The following is a 24,144-nucleotide window of genomic DNA, read 5'->3' as shown; positions in this document are numbered from 1 at the left end:
TGCTAGTGAACGTCCCATTCCACAACACACAGGAAATCTAACAGCATTATTAAAGAAACACTAAAACAGTCTGTACAGTTTCCCCTCTCGCTCTCACAGACGATTCCAGAGCTTCAACACCACAACTGTAACTATTACTATATTATAGAGCTACTCATTACTGCTAACATCCATATTATCCTCATCCATCCTTCATCTATGGCTGGTCCTTTCCTGGAGCAGCGAGAGCGGAGAGGCATGATGTCACACGCCCGACAAGATGATAAAGACAATAGTGAAGATTATCTCTCGTCTATCTTCTTCCCTCTTTTCCATTCTTCTATTCACCCACCTCTCCTTCCCTCCCCCTTAACGTCTCTCCTCTCTCCTACCCTGACCTGTGGAGGCAGATGTTCGTACACCCTGGTCTCTGGTTCTGTCAGAGACAAATGTTCCTGTTGGGTTTTTCTGTAGTAACAGTGTTAAAATCACTCACACAGAATCAACCAGACTATTTATATTTAACTCTTAGTGATAATATGATATTATATATATATATATATAGTAGTATATATACAGTATGTCAGTGTTACTTTCACACTGTAAAATGTACCGTGTAAAAAGAAGGCAGTGAGTGATCACATTCTCCCTTTTGAGGCGGAACAGGTTCATGTTCCCACATGTCAAATTTCACAATCGTTCTCGTTAACACGGAGAACAGAAAACGCTGGTTCTGCAACATAACTCACATAATGAAGGTATCAGTGGCCATAGAAACAAGTTGGACACATGGTATAGACTGTGTTCAGACACAGTGTTCAGACTCATACACAACTGTGCCACCATTGTTTCATGTTCATTAACACTGAACCCTTGGTGGGTCACATGCTTGTAGTGGTTAACACTCTTGTCTTTGCAGCAAGAGAACTCGGGTTTTGAGACCCGGTTGGCATCTCCCCGCCCTCCACGACCCTCATGTGGAGGATAAAGATGGAACCCTTTCTCGACTCAGGGGAAATTGAGGTTGGGAACCACAATTTTGAAGTATTCCTTTAAACAGAATGGTGGTTTAATCTGTAATCTGTCATATAGAATAGAATAGAATATCAGTCTATCTGAAATAGGAATCACTGTGACTTCATTATATTAGGTCGGTGGGTGACTGATGAGGTAAATCTGTCTGTCCAATGCAGTAAGAGGAGAGATTAGTCCAGATATTGTCCAGAGAAGCTTTTAAAATCCCTGTCAGTGGAAACTGATGCAACTTGCACATGTCACGTAAGAGCCAACATCCATCTCACACTTTTTCAAACAGACCCAACAACAGACAATCTGTGGCACAGTTCAGTGGCAAAACCTGATATCTGATCCCTCTAACATAATTAATCTAACCCAGTTTTCAAAGATGACTTTTGTGATCCCAAATTACAATGTAAATCGTGACAGGAGCAAATTATCATAATCTAGTGACTCATTTACAGCCATATCAATAAAACCTAACATTATTATTTTTAAGAGATGTTTAGTAAATTGATTTAAAAAAACATTTTATAAAACATATGCACAAACATCTTAAATAAAAGGTTGGAAAAACTCTGAAAATGGGCACTCCCAAATAAATCTCTTGCGGCCCCTCTGTTGGTCTCGACCCAGTGTTTGGGAACCACTTATCTAACCATGGCACAAAAAGACTTTTTCATTTAGAATCCCTTTTATGTGGACTGTTCAAACTAAACCATACTGTCCTTGAATCACACATTTTTGTATTTCTTATTGGACCATTTCTCTCTTCATACACACACACGCACACACTCACACGTACAAACACCACCTCCATCATAGCACTGTCTCCATGGAGATGTCTGATCTCACTGGCTATAAAAATCTCCCAACACAGAAGTAAAAGAAAATTGTCTTTCCTCATTTCATTATGGATGATTTTGGCTTTCACAGTTTCCCTTTCTTCCTCAGACGTAAACCACCTACAGGTCTTTCTTTGCCTCTGGTCGACTCTGTGCTGTAAAGTTGGCCTCTCTTGGGCTGGGGCTCAGCATCTGGATCAGGTCGTGAAGGGCTTTTCTGATCTCAGCTCCAAACTTGTGAGCATCCTTGAAGGGAGACACAAAACAAAGCAGGAGTATTCCATTAATTGAATTGAATTGAATTGAATTGAATTGAATGACTTTATTCCTCCCCCAGGGGGGAAACACACATTCACAACAGCTCAGTTAAGAAAGGTGAGAATAGAATAAAAGTAAAAATAAGAATAAAAATATAGAATAAAAATAAAAATACAATACAATACAATACAATAGTAAGTTGAAAAACGGTGCATCCACTCTGTGAATGTCACCTCTGTGTCAACAAACATAGTTATCTTGTAATGTGTCTAATGTTTTTTTTTTCCCATGGGAGCTGACCGACATCTTTCAACAGTTTATGGACCAAAGATGAATCAATGAATCGAGAACATAATCAACATATTGATCAATGATGTCGATTAACCGATTTCCTGATCTAAGACTAGACTAGAAAAGCTGCACCACTAAAATGAGTCGAAATGGTCACTGATTTATCGTTTTCATATATAGAACTGGACGCAGTCCATCATCAATCAATCTGTTTGAATGTTTGTTCTTATTATTTAAACAAGTTCTCAGCTTTTTCAGCTACTTAAAAGTGAATATCTTCTGTTTCCTTGCTTCACATAAACAAAGAAATCATTAAAACTGAATCGTTTTGGTCTGTGTGCAAAACAAGGCATTGGTAGATTAATCAATTATGATTATTGATATGGAAGTAATGTCTTTTACTGCTCTTTTTTTGTATCGTATTTTTATATGTAGACGTGACTGCTGGTATATGCAGGTGCAAGTGTAACCACTGATATTCTGTGTGAACATCACAGAATATCTTAGTTAAAGTTAGAATAACTACTCACAGTGTCTGGACATGAGTGCTTGCACGAGATGTGGAAGTTAATCATGTTTTCTCCCAAAATGTAGTAAGACACGCCGTAACCATCATCAGCCACCTGTAAACCAACAAACACAAACAAAAACAAAACCATATAAACGATCGATTTATTGGCCGTGTATATCTGACTCCGCCTCCGTAGCTGGCGCTGTATCTCTCCATAAGCTAGTGCTTATATGATATATATATATATTATATATGTAATGATATATATGTAATTTTCATCGCAAAAAAACAAAGCGTGAACGGTGAGCTGACTGAACGGAACGGAACACTAACATCGACCACAGTCTGAGTGAGCGTATACATGCAGGAGTAATCGGACTATGAATTGTATTATCCAGGTGTGTTAGTCTGACTAAGACTAGCTCCATTTTATTTGGACTAATGTATTTACGTGACATTAAGAAAACAAAATTATGGTTAAAACAAGTTTAAATTTTACATTTCGCTTTGTCTTATTCATTATATTAAAATAAATTAAAATAAATAAAATACACATATTTGTGTTATCAGCCAATCTTACATACCCACTTCCTTTCAAACTGACTTTCAAAATAAGAGCCACTGACTGCTTTGAATTCTCACCACTTCCTGGATAAACCTTTTGCCATAACGCTGAACAATTAAAAGAGTCGTGATGCTTATAAATGACATAAACGTTTTCATGATATTTTTGATTCAACCAGTTCACTCTAAAAAATAAAAAAAAAATGTACGTAATGAATTTGTGTTATTCTACAACTGTAATTAGCAGATTGCAACAGGAGCTTACAGTCATTATTCTTGTAAAATAAAAGATGTGTTTAAGGATTTCTTTCATTGTATTAGTTCATTCTATGAAACAAATCATCCCACAACTGTTGTAATACATTAGCAGGAAGTAGTCACACTTTTGCACGTGCGCAGAACACGGTACAAATTAATAATGACATCATCATTTTCCCAAAGTAGCGTGTTGGTTGAAGACACAAAAACGCAAGGGTGCTTTTTCCCACTCTGGGACCGGTTTTCCAAAATTCAAAAGTGCTCGCTTAATCCTGGTTCAATAAAAAGCCGACACAATAAAAAAACTGGTTTTCCTGTGTGCAGCCTCTTAGTCAAGTATCTGCACCAACAGACTACAAAAAACAACAACAAATGCCGATGTAGCATGACACTGACCGGACCAAAGCCCCCTCCACAGGAGATGTACTCTGGGTGGTTGACAATGTCAAAGAGCTCCGCCTGCTGGACTGGAGTCTGACTGGTGGACAGACGCCAGGGTTCAGCCAACACCTGGAACGGCAACAACAAAGCAAACACATGAGTTGACTGAAGTCTGTGTCAGGTGATTCCCACCAAACAGACGCAAAGTCAAACTGAGACATGAACCTCTTTCAGGAACGGAGACTCCACTCCAAGGTATTTGGAAACCACGTAGAGGCAGAAGAGGTGTCTGTCGATACCAGCGCCGGTCATCGCCATGCGGTAAAGCTGCTGGTGCTTCTCAGACGCTGACCGGAACAAACGCCTGCACACCTCTGCTGCCTGGTGGACAAAGCACACATTCAAAAGAGATACTATGATTTACTATAAAAACAATAATTAGACATTTAAAATGCAGGCATGTTAGGACTGCTGATAGAACTGCTACATAATGTACCCAAACACTGTATAAACGTGTTGAAACTAAAGGGATGGTTCAGGTTTCTTTGGTTGTATGAGGTACTAACACATGGTCAGAGCTGAGTTGTGTCTCAAAACTGATGTTTTCTGCTGTCGTTTAAAAGAAAAAAAGGTTCAACAGTGGACAAAAAACGCAAGTTTACATGTGGACAAACGGACAAAACAAATAAAAAATGCTTCCCAGGTATGTGAGGACAAGGCAACAGTGTCTCCGGGCGGTTCTGGGCACAGCAGCCACACACAGTGAAGCAGTCAAGCTATGACCATGGGACTGTATGTGACTCTAACATACAGTCACACTTTACCTGACGGTTTCCACGGTCTTACCTCTCCACCCTCCAGTGCTCGCACAAAGGCACAGCTCTCGTTGGTACAGGAGCGGACGGTTTCGGTGCGGCCCTCCCTGAACAGACGGGTCATGGAAGCTTCATACGTCAGGCAGAACGTCTTGCGATTCTATGACACACACAAAAAAATGTCAGTCCTAATATAACGTACAAATATGAAGATTTCTTTATGTTCAGCTGTTACCGAAGAGACAGTAAACGGATAATTGACTATATGCAGATAATTGTCACTTACAACTTCCACTAAAGCATAAGCCGGCTCCTTAACTCCCAGTCAGTTGTCGCTAAGGGGAAACTGACTTTTTAAAGTAATGTTAGCGATTAACATTGTAAGGAAATTCACATGGCCTTAAATGAAAAAAGGTGTCTGCAGACAACAGCAGAGCACTGTTGTATCACTGAGCACAGCCACTGCTGCTAAACACTCTTGGTAACTTCTGCAGACACTGACTTTAGAACATCTCTGCATCTTTGGCTGACTGTTTACTAGGAAATAGGTCTGGATTATTCAAAACCAGGAGGAAGACATATTGTGTGTATATAGCCAGAGTGCTGTTGAGAGGTAGACTCACCCTGTAGTAGGCCAGCTGAAGAGCCGTCTGAATGAGGGCGTCTGGACTGACCCGACACCTCTTGATCCTTCCTTTGCCAAAGTCTTGGAAGGATAAAACATGGAAGTCCACATCGTCGGCCAGAGTCTGGGCCACTGCCAGGGACTGAGTGATCTGCTCCTCACACTGAGACAAACACAAACACTACAGCTTTAACATCAACACGACCAACTTGTGCTTTTTGGACGATGCTAATCTCCCCACGGCATTTTCAATAGGGTCCTCGCACCATTTGATATTCAGGACCTAATAATAATTGTATTAATAATAACAATAATAACAATTCTAATAATACATACTAAGTAAAAGCTAGCATCATGCTGCAATATCTGTGTACGTCCATTGGCACTAACTGTGATCAAGGACTGGATATCATCAGATCATGATCAGTATCTGTGGTGACTTTTCCTGTGATGATTTTAAAGGCTGTTTAAAATCATTTCGATATTCATGATATTTATTCATATATATATGAATACATTAGTGAAATAGAATAAATATTATTAATACATATATACACACACATGTATAGCAGGTGATATATATATTTCTATATACATATACATACATACATGCATACATATACATATATACATATACATACATACATGCATACATATACATATATACATAGACATACAGTGGTATGCAAAAGTTTGGGCACCCCTGTAAATTTTCATGATTTTCCTTTATAAATCATTGGTTGTTTGGATAAGAAATTTCAATTAAATATATCATATAGGAGACAAACACAGTGATATTTGAGAAGTGAAATAAAGTTTATATGATTTACAGAAAGTGTGCAAGAATTATTTAAACAAAATTAGGCATGTGCATAAATTTAGGCACCCTTGTCATTTTTTTGATTTCAATACCTTTAGCACTAATTATTGGAACTCAACATTGGTTTGGTAACCTCAGTGACCCTTGACCTCCATACACAGGTAAATCCAATCATGAGAAAGGGTATTTAAGGAGGCCAATTGTAAGTGTTTCTCCTCTTTGCATCTTCTCTGAAGAGTGGCAACATAGGAGCCTCAAAACAACTCTCAAATGACCTGAAAACAACGACATGGTTTAGGGGAAGGATACAGAAAGCTATCTCAGAGATTTAAGCTCTCAGTTTCAACTGTAAGGAACATTGTGAGGAATTGGAAGACCACAGGCACCGTTCTAGTTAAGGCCCGAAGTGGCAGACCAAGAAAAATCTCAGATAAGAAGAGGCAAAGGATGGTGAGAACAGTCACAGTCAACCCACAGACCAGCTCCAAAGACCTACAACATCATCTTGCTGCAGATGGTGTCACTGTGCATCGTTCAACTATTCAGCGCACTTTACACAAGGAGATGCTGTATGGAAGAGTATTGCAGAAAAAGCCTTTTCTCTGCACCCACAACAAACAGAGTCGCTTGAGGTATGCTAAAGCACATTTGGACAAGCCAGCTTAATTTTGGAATAAGGTGCTGTGGACTGATGAAACCAAAATAGAGTTATTTGGGCAAAACAAGGGGCGTTATACATGGTGGAAAAATAACACAGCATTCCAAGAAAAGCACTTGCTACCTACAGTAAAATTTGGTGACGGTTCCATCATGCTGTGGAGCTGTGTGGCCAGTGCAGGGACTGGGAAACTTGTTAAAGTTGAGGGTTGCATGAATTCCCCTCAATATCACCAGATTCTGAAGAACAATGTCCAGGAATCAGTGACAAAGTTGAAGTTGCGCCGGGGCTGGATCTTTCAACAAGACAATGACCCTTAACACTGCTCAAAATCTACTAAGGCATTCATGCAGAGGAACAAATACAACATTCTGGAATGGCCATCTCAGTCCCCAGACCTGAATATTATTGAGAATTTGTGGTGTGATTTAAAGCGGGCTGTCCATGCTCGGAAACCATCAAACCTGACTGAACTGGAGATGTTTTGTAAAGAAGAATGGTCCAAAATACCTTCCGCCAGAATCCAGACTCTAAGTAGAAGCTATAGGAAGCGTTTAGAGGCTGTTATTTCTGCAAAAGGAGGATGCACAAAATATTGAGTTCATTTTTCTTTTGTGGTGCCTAAATTTATGCACATGCCTAATTTTGTTTAAATAATTTTTGCACACTTTCTGTAAATCATATAAACTTTATTTCACTTCTCAAATATCACTGTGTTTGTCTCCTATATGATATATTTAACTGAAATTTCTTATCCAAACACACAATGATTTATAAAGGAAAATCATGAAGATTTAGAGGGGTGCCCAAACTTTTGCATACCACTGTATATGTATATATACTGTATATATATATACATATATATATATATATACATATATGTACATATATATGTACATATATATATATATATGTAGAGCAGGTGACATGTTTTGTGCAGGTAATGCATTATTATATATTAGTGCTGTTCCAAAAACACACTTACTACTCTGCTGAAATAATTGGCGAAATGCATCAAAGTGTGAGAAAAAACCGTGATACAGTCAGAATGGAATGTTGCTGACAAAGGAAAAAGAAGCTGTGTTTTTAGCCCAAATGGGGGAAGGAATGGATGACTCACCTCTGGAGGGATTTCCCAGTTCAGTTTCTGGGGTTTTGGTAGTGATGCATCTACATCTCCTTTGCAGTGACCCTCTGCATTGTAACCCAGCTGGAAACAGTCGGTGGCTAGTGTGTACTGTAAAGACATGCAGAGCAGTGAGGGACTCTCCTCTCACTCAGGGCCACGATAGTGTGTAACCTTCTTTTTCCTCCATTTTCCTTACCTCCCACAAGTGTGCCAACACTGGAGCATCAGCCCACGAGTGCTCTGCATTTATGCCGTTCTTTCCGTTCTTGTAGTAAACAACTGAGAAGGACTTGTCAAACCACCTGGAAGACGGGACCGAGGTTTTTTACAGTAGCTCACAAACTTAACATCTTGCAATGATCCTCGACTTTATGGCTGAACACAAATTCAACAGCACAACAGCATCAAATGATGCATTAGATCACAAGGTAGAGTAAAAATGATTACCTGTCATAACATTTACCATGTAACAGGGACTTGGCATAGCGATCTAAACTGGCCTGAGGGTCGTCTCCCAGAATGCCTTGTTCTTCATCGTCCAAGGTCACGAAGAAGGCGGCTCTCTCGATGCAGTCCAGAGAGCGTTTATTGATCCCGCTGCTGAAATATGTCTGTCTGGCTTTAGCCCATGGAATTCTGGGTAACATAGAAGATAATAATGATAATGAGATAATAAAACACATTAAGGATGTGGTGGGCTGTGTGTGTGGTTTTCATCACTGACCTGTCTCCAGCCGTGAGAGCCCCGAGTTTGGCCTCCCCTGCAGAGGGAGGTGAAGGGTCGTCGAGGATCCTCTGGATCTGGAATTCGATCTCCCTGGGGGACAGGAGTCTGCCCGCCTGGTACACCCTCAGACGGAAATACCGACCCCTGTGGTAGATGGCTATGTAGTCACTGTCCTGCCAGTGCTGCACAGAGTCTTCACATGGGAATGAAAGACCAAATATATTATGCACAGTAATGAAAAAGTGATTTGTTTTGGTTTGGATGCATCTTTCAACTCAGGTTGTGGGTTTGATTCCTGGCTCCCTAGTCTAAATGGCGATGTGTCCTTGGGCAAGACACTTGTGAATGGGTATGCACTGCATGGACCGTAGATGTGTCGTACGACTGTGTGAGCTAACTTGAGTTAACTTGACTAGTAAATTCAAACTTAACAACATACAACATACAATTCTGTCCAAGAGAAGACAAAGATACATCTAAAAGTGGAGCTTGAAGGCCATTAATAAAAGATGGAATGAAAACTGATTCTATCTATGGCTGTAGCAGGATGCACACACTTGGACACGCGTACAGTTTCATTTCAACATGCAACAGTGAAAGAGAGGTGAGTGAGAGAACTGCCCGGTCTGCTACTTGCACTGTGCAGCTGAAGATACGACATGAATGATGACACTTTGTGGACGTCAGTGCAAGCATTGACTGTGAGTAAGAGGGAGCATAATGGAAACTAACGCTGCACACAGCTCTACAAAGAGGAAACAGGGCAAAACACAAGGGTTTTTATACTAAGGTAAGTAGGGGCTGGGTAATAAATGTCGATTAATTAACTTCTCCTTATTCTTCACTGCCCGACTCGCCCCTTGGTCTCCCATTGTTAAGATAATAAATGTTAAAGCCAGAAGGAAAGCTGAGATCTTAATTCTACGCCGTTTCGCCCAGCCCTAATGGTCGGTGTAAAAATCTTTTGTTTGTTGATGAAAATGTGGTGGGACAAAGTGAAACATGGCAGACTCCTACGGTAATGTCATTCATGAATAAAGAGCAGTGTTGTAATCTGTTTCCTCTCATGCTGGTCACAGGATGGATAAGAAACATTGAATAATTATGTCAAATCAATCATACACAGTGATAACATGAAGCACATTTCTACTGTGGTTTCTACATTTCAAAGTGGGATGGGGGCGTTTGTGTAAAAATATAATTGCTACCTGTTTGCGCTCCGGGGATTCGACAAGTGTCAAACATCCGCTCAAACTGATAGGAACAGCAAGGAACTGCAGACCTTAACAACCACTAAGTAGGATGAAGGAGGGGCCAATACAACAAAAAGTACAGGAAAGAAAGAGAGAAGGGATAGAATAGGAAAAATAGAAAGGTTTTCGGGTAAAATATAAAAAAAAGAAAGAAAGAAAAATGTATAAAAGGAAGAGAAAAGATACTGGTTAACAATAGAACTTTCCCATAAACCCAGACAGACCTGAGGTGAGACCAGAGAGCAGACATATCAGACCATACACACTCACACACACATGGACTTTCAACCACATGTTTTTATCCCATGATGCAGTGCCCATACACAAACAAATTCATAGAGAGCTGATTCTTACATTTTGAATACCTATTTTATGTATTTAATATTTAGTCTATACAATATTTTAATGTAAAATATAGAAGTGCACTGCATTGCAGACACACAATGCAGGTTGGAGAGAAAGATCCTAAGTGTTGTACAAGTGTTTAGTTAACTCATTTTGTCTATTATTTATCAATTTTATAAACTTAATTGACAATATTTTAAAAGATTTATCAGCCATAGAAATACCCATATTTGGAAATCACTCAACCCCACGAGACCACGGTCCATGCCAACTTTAGTGCGGGAAGTGAGCAGTTAATGTCATAAAGCAAAAGACACTTCAGTTTCCACTCAGAAAAGATGACCTCACAGCAAAATGAAGATGACATTATATTCTGAAGATGATCACTTAAGCAGACATAGATTTTAAAAGGCGAGCCTTTAGTGAAGTATATATAGCCTTGTGTCACTGCTGGCAGCCATGTTTTCACTGAGAACGTGTCTCCATGAACTCACTCAGTCACTCTCTGACTGTGTCCCATGCCTAGTCCACATGTAGCCAGGTATTTTTAAAAATAGACGTTTTCTGCTGCTGCTTTTGTGACTGCGTTAACAACATTATCGCACCACACAGCAGTTTGTGATGTCGGCATCGAGGGAAGCTGAAGTTGGAGTGAGTTCATCACTTATTTGCTTCTGCTCCTCCAGATGTTGTATCACGACTGTGTGTAGTCGGGCTGTAAAGTTCCAGTCAAGTTCTGATTAGTCGACTTTTTGCCGTGTTAATTTCATACAGTCTATGGTTAATTTGATTTCATCAGGGGGAATGTACCAAGCGCTAATGGGGGTGTTTTCAGTGCACCTCTGTTTCACAGGTAGCGGCGTGTCTTCAGAGATTTTGGATTAGCCCAACCCACAATAAGCAGATAGATTAAAGTTAGCTTGCTCCGTCCATTTTGAGTATATGAATATATCAGAATTGGCATATTTCAATGTTTTAGAAATATCGACAAGTCGACTTTAAGTCGAAATTTCAGGGCTTCAGTCGACCGAGAAGGCCTGTGGACAACCACAGTTCAAAAGAACCTGTAATCTCCCTTAACTGCTCATGTTTAGCCATGTAACATACAGTATATGAACACGGTCAGGATCATTGTGTAGCCACAGTGAGTGTCTGTGTATGTGTGTACATGTCAGACTCTTTACCGGTCTCCTCTCCAGGAGTGCGTGTTGTGTTGAATATCCTCTCACACTGAGCAGCACACAGTGGAATGACAGTGCCTGGTATACGGCTCTGGGAAACACAGAGGAGGAGGAGGCAAAAGCACAGGGAGGAGAACAGAGGAGAGCAGTGGAGAGCAGTGGAGGATGATATAGCAGTCGAGTAAAGAAGAAAGAATTCAAGAGAGAGAGAGAGAGAGAGAGAAAATAAGGAGCGAGCAGAGGAAAGCACACCAGGAGGGAGTGAGGAATGAGCATGGTATGTAAACATGAGGGAACGACTTCACTCACAAAACACAATGGAAATACACATGACAATAAGTAACATACACTGTCCAGACACACAAAACACTAATGGATTCATCGTCACACACACACACGATCAACCTCATAGTCTGTTATCACATATATTTCATTATCAGTTCATATTTTGCATCTCCACACAGAAACATCTGGTCGCCATAGCAATGAGACACAAATAGTGAAAGTCCCATTCAGATCTAATGGAAACATCCATCGTCAACCTTTATCGTGTATTCCTTTTTGTAGTCTTAGAATCTCCACCACGGGAACTCGGAGCAACCTCACATACCCAGAGTTAGATGGCTGCCACTGAATTTTGGAATCCAATGTCAGGGTTGGTGAGGTTGCTCTGCGTTTTCCGAGTCACAAATCCAAGTTCCTCTGTCAGGAACTCGGAATTTTCCAAGGTCTGACTACAAACGGAAAGTTCCATGAAAACCTGGGATCAAAATGCGTCCCAGAAGCATCTTGTGTGAACACATGAAATTTAACCATGCTCCTCAGCATATTTTGGGAGCAAGCAGTACTGGCCATTAATTGTCATTGTTTATGAAATGTAGCAATAACAACAAATCTATTTGCATAAAGCAAGCATATCTGACCACTTCCATGTTAAAAAGAGAATATTTAAAACTTGAAAAAATCTCCTTTGAAGGAACATTTAGGTTTAGGAAACTAGAGAACTATCAGTATCAGTCGTCAGATGACGATGCTGAGGTAGGTCAGCATTCATGCAGCTCAGGAATACAGACACATGCGTCCACAAACCACATTAGATTGATGTTTTTGAGACTGGAATTGAGCATTCAGGACAATACTTAGTGTGATCTGCACATCATTCACGATGGATGTTAATACCAGGTCTGAACAGGGTCTGAATATACAGTATATGAGTAGTGGCTGCACTCACAGGTTTTATCTCCTCTTTGTTGAGTTTGCGACGGTACAGGAAGAACGCATGAATGCTGTTGCCTGCCCTGGCCGCCTGGATCGGTGTGGGTGTCACGTACAAGTCCTGAGGAGAAGAGAAACACACGTGGTACAGAAAGATCACATGTCTGTGTCCACAGAGATGAGGAAGAGGACAGTGGAGGCTGAGGAACATCCTACGTAGAGAGATTTCCTTACCATGCCATAGTAGTTGCTGTTGACCATGATGGGGCTTCGCCCCCGTAAGTAGACGTATTCCTCCCACCAATCACTCACCTAAAACACACAGAAAATCTTAGCGGCCATCACATTACTCGGATAATAAAATGACAATTAAAACCTCAGAATCTTTAAAAGTTTTCAAAACACTGAAACTTTTGAAAAGGTACTTTGTCATTGGAATATTACATTTTTCTAGTCTGCCTTGCAAAAGATAGGGCTGTAAAGTCCCAGTCCACTGGTCGGTTTATGAGTCGATACGTCCTGGTTCGACTCAAATTGTGATTGGTCGACTTTTTGCCGTGTTAATTTCACGTGCTAATGGGGATGTTTTCAGAGAACATCCCCCTTGTTTTCAGTATTTTGGATTAGCCCGACCCACAAGAGACAGATAGATTAAAGAACGTCAGGTGGTTTTATTTATTTTTGAGCTACAGTCAGTCCTCCTTTAACATCCACGTCAAAGACATCAGCAGTGTGGCAGCATTTTACAAAAAACTAAAATGCAAAGTTTGCCAGCAACAGTTTGCAAAAAGGATCTCAGGCCGGCCAATATTATAAAAATCAATTAATAACGATGTTCTACACGTTATTTTTGCATTTTTTTTATGGCAGCCATATTGGAATCCCCTAGTTTTCCTTAAGCAGGAAAGAACCCCCGAACTCAGAAATTGTAGATTTCCAACTACAAATGGAACACAGCGATAGTATTGTGAGTGTTGTGGTGAATCACTTACGTAGTTGGATGCCCACAGAGCTTTGAGTTTGAGGTACCACTGCAGGCGCTTACCAAGGCTGCTCTCAAACTCTGTTGCCAGCTTGGTCATAAGCTCATACTTGTCATCATCCATTAGAGGGCGCACAGATTCCAGATACTAAACAAGACACAAAAAAGCACAGGTCAGCTGAATACTAATATTAAGTAGGTTATAATAATTATAAGTAGGACAGACAAAATCATGTCGGTGTTACAAATAAATCAACTTATATAAACGCTTATTACTGTGGGCTGAGGAGGTGAACTCTGAGGATGGATTGTGTTTGTGCATGGTCAGAAAATAGCATTCTCACCCTCTTCACAGTATCCTTGACAGCAGGCACAGGCAGGTTTGGCAGTGAACCCTGGTAGCTGTAGAGCAGAGGCTTCCTGCCAGAGAAGATCCGCACCAACGCCTGGCACAGACACAGACACACACACACACACGCATATACAATCACAAATCGGTCTTTCAGCCTTTCTTCGTGTGCAACATCAATCACACATATGACACTTGGGCCTCAAAGAGGAATCAATTATTAATTGATTACTAAATTAAGCGTCAATTACTCAGTTTGAGTGTGGATTAATAATTTAGCTCTCCGATTTTTCTGCTTCTTAAATGTGAAGAAATCATTAGAACTGAATATTTTTGGTTTGTGGACAAAACAAGACGAAGGAGAACATCGTCATTCCCAGGACTGGGAGACACAGACCAACGTTTTTCAACATTTTAAAACTATTATAGGTCTGGACAATATACTGTATCAGTATTATATCTATATAATGACATCATGACAAGATAGATATGGTCTTAGATTTTGGATATCGTCATAACGTGATAAGGTGATAAGGTATCTGTGATAACTTTTCCTGGTTTTAAAGACTGTTGCTGACCATCATCATGATAATAATAATAAAGTTTATTATATTGAAAATATTACAGAAACACACAAAATATAATTAATTAAATATTTACATTTGTTAAAAATGCATGAAATCGACTAAATTGTATTCAAAAAGTCACAAATCACTGAGGAAAAATTAGAAGAAAAAAAAAAGGTTTAAAAGAGAACTGACCACCCAGACTTTGGTGGTGTTGGACATTTTGCCATGTTGCTCAAACATCCAGCGGTGGTAGGACAGGAGCTGCTTGAGGCACAAGCGCATGGTGAAGATGAGTAAGAGCCACAGCATGGTGCTGAAGAGCACTGCTGACACCACCACCTGGCATTGCGTACTCATCGACTGGCTGGAGACGTGGGATTAGATGGGAAAGGGGAGGGAAAAATACAATAAATAAATAAATATATGAAGAAGGAAGAAGGGCAGAATAAAAGCACATAATCATGGATGGGGGAGGAGAAATGAGAAATAATTTCTGGATTATTTTCAGGAACTCGTTTTTTTAAACGGAAATATCAAGCTAGCAAATCTTTAAGGATGCACAATATGGGATTTTTTCCCCCCGATATTCCATATATAGATATATCTGGAGGGGCACACGGTTGTTGTAGTGGTTAGCACTCTTGCCGTTGAATACCCGGGTTCACGACACAGTCGGAACAAGGCTCTTTCTGCATGGAGTTTGCATGTTCTCCCCGTGTGTGCGTGGGTTTTGTCCGGGTTCCCAGACTTCCTCCCACAGTCCAAAAACATGTAATATGGAGATTAGTTAAATTGGACACTCTAAATTGACCGTGAGAGTGAATGGTTTGTCCCTGTGATGGACTGGCGATCTGTCCAGGGTGTGATCGCTCCGCCTATCGCTCCGTGTCAGCTGAGATTGCCACAGCTCCCCCGCGACCCTCATGTGGAGAAAAAGCGGTAGAAGACGGATGGATATATCGGGAGTATCAGAGCAAATACCTATAAATATTTATACATTGGATTTTGAATAAAGTGTACATCTGTGGCCACGGGACATCACTTGTCTCTCTGGTCCTTTCTTCTTTCAGTCTCTTCCACAGTAGTGGGTTTCTTGGCCATAACTTTGTTTTCCATTGGATTACAGTCAGGACTCTTTTTGTTTGTGATATTGTAAAGATGCAATACTGATTAAGATGTCAAATTATAGTTGTTTTTCTTGCATTCCTGAACAGAAAAATTTGTTTAAATGGTTAAATGTTATGCTTGATTAATTTCTGACTTCTCAGAGAAGAAGCTCAGTGAGTCGGCTCACATTTGGGTATAAAAAGGTGAATTCAGTTTGCCATTTGCCAAATAAATAACAATATATGTTTTAGTTAGTGACAGGTGGTCTAATACATTTGTTAACCACAGTGTGTGTGTATATATATATATATATATATATACACACAAATATATTAGGGCTGTCAAAGTGAATGCGTTAAACGCTCTTAATGTGTGCTGCTGACCTCTGACATGAAGGCCGGAAATGATCTGCTGTGGCAACCCCTGAAGGGAAAAGTTGCATACTCATGCAGTAGATATTTATTTCCTTCACTGTGCAAATAAAATGAACATAATTAAAAAATATAATATAACTATTCACAGTTGAAGCGGATCCAAGCAAAGAAATCGAGCAGGTAGCAGTCTGTTCTGCCTACTGTTTTTGTGATTAGTTGTAAATGAGGGATGTCGGCGTGTGTGCAGATATCTGATAATACATTTTAAAGCCAGTATTGGCCTATAGCAATAATGTATACTGATAATATTGTGCATCCCTAGAAATCTCATAGAAAATCTAACAATTTTCACCTCACAATGAGCAAAACTCCTTCACCTTAAAAGTTCATGCAACATTGGGTTTATATGAGGAGCAGTCACAGAGAGAAAGAAACATGAGGGGGAACACTGTAAAGAAAGGGAATACTGTAGAAAGGTAGAGAAGATGGCGAAAAAGGAAGAAGTTATTTTGAAGTGTGGCTGTATCATGAAGGCTCACAATGGAAAACACGGCTGTCAGAAGTGACATGAGGAAAAACAAATCTTAACAGTAAAACTTACCGAATAAAATCAATATCAGCTTAAATCTACAATAAACGGTGCTCTCACGCAGCAAAGTCCATCGAGAAAATCTGTGTTTTTAACTCACAGTGGCAGAGGAGCTGCTGGTCTACTGCTGCCATGTTTTATACGTTGAACTTAATCCAAAATGAAGGATTTTTAAAAACCAAGGTCACAAGATAGCATTTGGACTTACTGATGAAGGCAGAAGCTGATCTGATCAAAAACAAGTGAATCAGTTAGAAAGGATTATTTTCTAGTAGGAAAAGGATGTCTGACAGCAAGAGAAAGTAATAATATTATTACATTAAGCTGCAACAGATAAGAGGCTATAGTAATGTTCCTTTTGTCCACAGTAGCAGCCATGTTTTCATGTCTTGAGCTGGTTTATGGCAAGCAGGTGTGCACAGTGCAGTCAGTGTCAGTCCTTCTATAACACTTCAGAAAACCCAAACTATGACTGCATGATGTCTCTGTGACACAGTGACAGCACATAATCAGAGCACATTTTTGTGTCATCATTAACTTTTACTGTTTCTCTCCTCAGAGTCATGAGATGAGTTACCTGACAGGCAGGTGCTCCTGTATCTTGGCTATGAGGCCCATGGAGGGATCGGAGCGCGTGTACATGGTAGCCAGGATTGCTATGACAACAAAAAGCCAGGAGGAGGGGCTCGCAGGATACACACCCGTCACCACACTGTTCTGTACGTGTCAGAGAAGAAAGATTGGCTTTAGATCCCTTTTCTATCAAGAAACAGTCAAGTTTATGCATTATTGTGATTGTTTGAACGTTTATGCTGGATTGGGGATTATTTCCTATCTTAATTCAAGAGCATATTATATTGATTTGAGAGCATTATTTATTGATTTCACGTTCAGATTTTGTGATATTGTCTCTCAAAACTCTGCTCTCGCACTCAAATTTACGCTGCTCATGCGCAAACTGTGTGCTCGCGCAGATTTCCTGCACTCAAGCTCGAGTTCTTCTTCTTGCGCTCAGGAAACTTGTGCTCACGGATCTCTGCTCCGCTCTCGGATTTTTTGTGCATCAACGCTGTCAACCAATAGAAGGCCGGCTAGTGTTGACCAATCAGATTATCACTGCTTCCTTGCAGGTGCGTTCGCTGTACTTCAAGGAGCGTCGCATACGGGCGGGCACTCTTTCAAGTGGGTTTCAACCGGCCCTCCAGGGTTGTATTAAATGTGGTTCCCTTTATACTAGCGCCCATGCTTTTCATTACAATAGCTACATAAAGTATAAGAACAGCCACATGGCACAGCGCTCCTTTACTTTCATGTGCACCTGACACACACATTTCTGTGAAATCCAGGCTTTTCATCATAATCTAACAGAAAGAGCTGATAAATGATAATTTACATGAAATGAAGTGAGCACTACAAACGTGAGCCTCTTTGACTGCAGTAACACCATTGCTGGTTCTATGTTCACAGCCAACTACGCTACAAGTAGGCATCTTATGTGTTGGACTGTTGTACAAGTTAATGGTACGAGTGTTTTCTGACCCCAAACTGCGCATGCACATTTCTGTGACGTAGCTCTCGAAAGGGTCTATAGCTGTAAAGTAGTATCCGCGTGGCTGTTTAGCTGTTAATAAGTGCTTGATTATAGTTATTTATTATTCCCATAAACAGGTTACCAGTACCTTAATAAACCCTGCCTTGAATGTATTAATTAACGTGAATAACATTATTTAAAAGTTAGTAAATGTATCCTGATTGTAAAGTGTTATCTTTTATTTTATAGTTGTATTGTTTTACTGTTATTTTGTTAGTTCCGCAAATTAACTTTATTATAAAAGTGGGTTAATTTTTAACTTTTAAAAAGCCAATGAGACAAGAGAAGACAGTGCTGACATGTCGAGAACAGGAGGAAAAGAAACGTGGAGGACAAACCTTCAGTCTGATGATTCTCTTCTTCCAGGAGCGCACACCAGAGAGGTAGATCTCAGTGAAGGCCTGATGGGACAGCTGCAGGTCAATGCCCTCAGGAGTGACTGTGAACTGGAAGGCCACCGCCTGGTGGGCTTCTGCCATGATGACTGTGCAGACAGACAGATGGACAGTGAGGAGAATACAGAGCACAAAGGACAAATGTGTCACTGCACAGCCCCTTACAGCTGAAAACACTGTTGTCTACCTGATCTGATATGAGTCTAAAGTTGTACAATGACATATTAGGACGAACATTCAAATAGAATTTCAAAATAAAACCATATTCACATTAAAAAAATTAGGTGCAAAATTAATTTATATATATGTTATAATAAATACAGCGCCTTTCTGTGATGTTGCCTTTGACCTTCATGTAGTCTTCCAAAAACAGCTGCTACCTCTGCTACCTCCTTGATCTCTATGCTAGTCCACTCTACAGCTATAATTATTTTATTGTTTTTTTTATTATCATTATTATTATTCTAATTATTATTTTGCACAATGAAGAAAATGTATATCTACTTCTGCTGCAACATGAGTACAAAAATGTTTTTGGGTCAAAAAGTTCCAGGTGAGAAGTCAGGATAACATGGACACAAGCGTATCTTGGGCGCTCTACGTGATATTCTGCGCACACAAACCGCATAGCAAAATGTCTACGGTTAACAATGAAACACTACTATGTGTACAACAATTTAGTGTGAAACAAATATGAAGTGCTATTAAAGCAGAAGTTTGTAAATCTGGTCATTTTTTTGCCTTTTCCTTCTTTTTTGCTGGCTCTCATCCATCACAATGACTCAAAGGCTTTTAAATTAGGGTTAAGGATTAAATTTCAAGTTGAAAATCTGGGTTTGGAAATTCAGAGTCCTGAATGTCCAACAACTGGAGTATACCATGAAATCAAAAGACATGATATGTTGCTATGCCGTAAGTGAAATGAAATACAACTTTGTATGAAGGTTGATAGATTGTGATGGAAAAGATCTGACTGGTTGCTGATGACACAGCTCGGTTGAGTATGGGGGTTCCCCTGCTTCTCTTCACAAAGGGAATTGATTTTTCTCCACAAATAGTTTACTAATAATGCCCTGAGGTTACTGTGACACAAGACTATGACCTTGTTCGAGGACATGTCTGCTCTTATTGTGTGTGTGTATCTAAACACGTACACACAGTCTGGTTTCCATGACTTCAGAGGACATTACATTGACTTTCATTAATTTCCTGGAGACTTTTGACTCTAACCATAACCATACCTTCACCTCATCCTAATGTCTTCACCTTAAAATGTAAAATTTGATTAATTTGTGAAATATACAAATGTATGATATGAAGTATAATTATAGTTTAAAAAGTCACTTCTTTCATTTTAAGCCTAATTATTTATGAAACATTTCATTGTTTAACACACGTAAATATCCTTCATTTAATATTAAAAAGCCAGGAATTAGGAATTATCTGAAATGAAAGGTAAAATCTGTATTTTAAGATCATGTAATACAGATCATAAACATTAGATATTTTATATTATATATGAGTGTATTTACAGTGTATTGTCACTCTCCTCTGAGAAGTGCATACATCTCAAAAGAAAACCTTTCATGAGTTCAGAGAAACAACCTGTTTCCAGCTTTATATCCTGATATATCTCATGTATGTGTAAACAGCCTAAAATATCCAGCTATGTATATCCATGTATAATATTGATTCTATTATATAATTAAACATGTTAACAACTTTGTATCAACAGTACACTGAGTTCAGGGCAGGGAGAGTGTTTATAGTAAAACAACTCTGACGCATTTAGAGTGCGGGTGCAACTGCAACCACTAATCAAATAACACTTTAGTGCAAACCCAAATGAATGGCGATTAAAAACCACAACACAGACTTGTATCATGGTTTTGCTCTCTGGCATCTGACAAAATGAAAGATTTCAGTTTCACTGCCTTACACTGAGCAACCAAAACTATTTAAACTGAATACATATATTTGGGATTTACACTCAACAAATTCATGAACTTTGAATTATTGACAGATTCAGCAGGAAGAGTCTTATCTTCTGTTATCAATAAGCTTAAAGTCTTTTAAGATATTGGTTATTCCACCTACTCGCATCTCTATGACTCATGAGTCTCCCCCATATTACATTATGCTTCATGTCTCTGGGGATTTAAAGAGTGTAACATAGCAGATTCTAAACAGAATAGAGCCATGCACTGTTTTTTAGGTGCCCCCTAATATAATGGTAAGGGAAACTGGATCAATATATGAATAATTCTGCCTGGTGTACATTTTAGAGGTTAGAAAAAAACAGCAAATTAAAAAACATAGACAATTAGCTATTTATCCAAATAGGTGGCGATTGATTGATGTAATAATCAATTAATAATAGCTTAATAATTGCACAAAACTGGATTGATTCAGTTATAGCACTTAAAATTGCCTGCTGAATTTCCAGTTGCTAGTTGCTACAAGCTGCAGCACGGTCACTTCCTGGTTTTCAATAAGCAAGTCAGACTATTAAATAAAGATTTATTCAAATAAGTATACACTACAATGTGGACAATCACAGAAACAGACAGAATGAATAAAGCCACGGTGACTAAGGAAAGAAAATAAAAGCTATCATCTAGAGAAAAGACCAAGCAATCTCCAAACAAAAGAAGAGGAAGACAACGACAAGAAAGATAGCGGACGCAAGCGCAAGAAAGCAGTGAGACTAGGTATACCCAACTCGCATCGTACGCATGACGCAATTTGCTTCATCAATGTGCAACATGCAGGCTGTACAGCCCAGATTTTGGAACCGAGTGAGAGAATCGAACTGAACTTCCACCCATTGGTAGGTGAAGTATTAAGCCTGCTCAGCAAGCAGAAAAAAGATTTAGACAAAAGAAGAAGTAGCCGCCAAAGATAGTCATCCGAGCCTCGACCCCAACTCCCCTGCCCGATGGACCTTTCAGCTGTGAGCCGCTCGAACCAGATGTGTCCGAGGGAGCTGTAGAATCGTTCTGTGTCTGCCACCCGATGGTGAAGTCAGATACTACAGGACCCTGACGAGCGAGTACACCAGGGTCCGCGATATGCGCTGCGATATGTGATTGGAGGTTAAGGAGCTGGCTTATTATTTGAGCGGACATCAACAATGATGCTCGGTGCGTATAGTCGATTCACTCCTGAATCTTTTCTGTGGGCGCTTTGGTGTTTTCGCTCATACCGGTTTGATGACATCTCACTTTACTAACACAGTATTGGTGTTGCCTCCATCTGTCTTGTCATCAAAACAAAGGATCACTTCCTGCGGGCAGTGCGGGAATGTCACCGGGCGACACCAGATCTAAACTAAACACTGCTGTATCCTTAAAAGTTATGCACTGCAGTTTTAGGAGCTTACCTATTACGAGCTACTGAGTTGCCTTACCCCGGAGTACATTAGGCTGACTCACTTTGAAAAACCCCAACACCTTGATTGCATTTTTACATATGATGGATTTAACACTCACTTCTGTGAGATCCACAATCCTAAAATACTTCAAACAATGGATACATCCAGTTAGTGCCACAAAACCGTGGTCAAAAACCTGTTCGAACAACTGACATTGTTGCCCAATCACCTTTATACCTGTGGATGCCTGGTGATGCCACCCAGTGCAAAAAATGTGAACTGCAATCAACACATCTACATGTATTTGGCTCGTATAACGGTTTTAAGTTCACATTAATGTGTCTGTTAGTGCTGACTGATGAAAAAGTAGGTTTGTGCATTGAAAACTGAGGATGCAATGTATCGTGGAATAAAATTCTCGATGCGATAATTATCATCAAATTTATTTGTGAGACCAGTAGAGATGTACAGCACTTGTTCTGGACAGAGGTCCAGAAAACAACTACATTAACAATGCAGCTGTCAGTGTTAATGAGGCTGAGCGGAGCTGTCCATGTTTCAGTGTTTCCTTCAGATAGAAGTACATGTATAAACTTTACATTTTTAAAGGTACTCTGACATTAATTTAAGGCATAGAGGGACATTCCCTGAATAAACCATCGTTAAAACGACTTGTCAGCTCTTTCAGACTTTCATACGGAGCAGCCCAAGTTGAAAAATACAGGGTCAATTATAACAAAGCTAATGTTTACATCTTGGTACCATAAGACGCCAAAACACGCCCCGTTTAACCACACAGAACACAGAGCAGAATTGTATTCAGCAGTAGTAACACTACTGTTACCAGTACTGTATTACCAACCTCCTTTTATCACTGATTCATACAAAATGTCCCCCTGAAGTGTCGCCCTTTAGGTTACAATTAAGAAAATCGAAGCTAGCTGACGTTTTCAATGAACCGGGTTGGAAAACTGACGCCAATGCTAGCTATGCTAGCTGGCGGTGCTAGCCGAGCCCCCAGCTTCACGGTAGCTGCTGCTGCTGATAACTTATCATCTGCGTTTACTACAGCATATGTGTTAGCATACCTGCTGCTGCTGATGCTGCTGCTGTCAGCGGGGCAGAAATGTCGAGAATGCGGGGCGAAGAGTGGCGAAGAAGAGATTCAAGTGGCGAAGAGATTCAGTTAGACTTCTCACGAGACCGCCCTCTCTCCATCTCCCTCGCTCTCTGACTGTACTGATGCTGCCTTCAGGGACAATCGGAAATGTAGCACTTTCATCTCGTCGTCTCGTCCTCTCATCTGACAGCAAATGATGGAGACTTCAAGAAAATATTTGACTCTTAGTCAGGAGTAAAATATTTCTTTACCAAAACCTTTTATATGTGGGGCCCGAGTTTTAAAAGAATGACAATTTACCCACTCACTCATCTTCTACCACTTTAACCTCCACATGAGGCTTGCGGGGCACTGGTGCCATAATCCCAGCTGACATAGGGTGAAAGGTGGGGGTCATACCATGGACAGCTCCAGTCCATCACAGCCAGGGACTCATGTAGAGACAAATAACCTGTCAATTTACACATGCAATACATATTCTGAATCGTAGTGATGTAGACAACAAGCTACAACCTCATTTTCATCAAAAAATAAATGGACTCTGGCTATTAGCATGCGGAAGTTATGCCTGTGTTTGTGTCTTTCAATACTGTGCTGTTGTACACGGGTCAGAACAAAATTAGAAATGGTAGCAATAAACAAGCTGAATGTTCTCTCATAGATACTATGGAGTACGCAGATTAAGTATTAGGATTAATTATCGTATTAAAACCCCAAAAAAGCCTGCATATTGTACCTTTAATAATGGCTTTCAGGGTTAAAATATAGTTTTACTGTGTATGCATACCTTGACATAAGGGATATTATACAAGTAAAACTAATT

At 39.9% G+C, this 24,144-nt stretch overlaps 1 protein-coding gene across 2 annotated transcripts; it reads right to left on the bottom strand.

The window, feature by feature from the left end:
- Window positions 1-940: 940 nt before the first annotated feature.
- On the bottom strand, window positions 941-23,425 carry LOC131448366 (carnitine O-palmitoyltransferase 1, liver isoform-like). Of its 2 annotated transcripts, none has more exons than XM_058620757.1 (19): window positions 23,290-23,425; window positions 18,772-18,917; window positions 17,420-17,559; window positions 14,965-15,136; window positions 14,199-14,300; window positions 13,865-14,002; window positions 13,107-13,184; window positions 12,889-12,993; window positions 11,661-11,748; window positions 8,876-9,071; window positions 8,599-8,787; window positions 8,348-8,453; window positions 8,143-8,259; window positions 5,543-5,707; window positions 4,951-5,079; window positions 4,330-4,485; window positions 4,120-4,233; window positions 2,921-3,013; window positions 941-2,087 (listed from the first exon to the last, which is right to left on the bottom strand). In XM_058620757.1, the coding sequence occupies exons 2-19, from the start codon at window positions 18,910-18,912 to the stop codon at window positions 1,962-1,964; spliced, it is 2,355 nt and encodes a 784-aa protein (XP_058476740.1). In that variant the 5' UTR covers window positions 18,913-18,917; window positions 23,290-23,425; the 3' UTR covers window positions 941-1,961. The 2 variants fall into 2 exon arrangements, with proteins under 2 accessions (XP_058476740.1, XP_058476741.1); XM_058620758.1 differs by lacking the exon at window positions 11,661-11,748 and adding an exon at window positions 10,087-10,171.
- Window positions 23,426-24,144: the final 719 nt, after the last annotated feature.

The sequence above is a fragment of the Solea solea genome, chromosome 21, assembly GCF_958295425.1.
Source record: "Solea solea chromosome 21, fSolSol10.1, whole genome shotgun sequence".
Lineage (NCBI taxonomy): Eukaryota > Metazoa > Chordata > Actinopteri > Pleuronectiformes > Soleidae > Solea > Solea solea.
The sequence above is the reverse complement of the archived record's forward strand: the minus strand, read 5'-3'. Positions and strand labels throughout refer to the sequence as shown.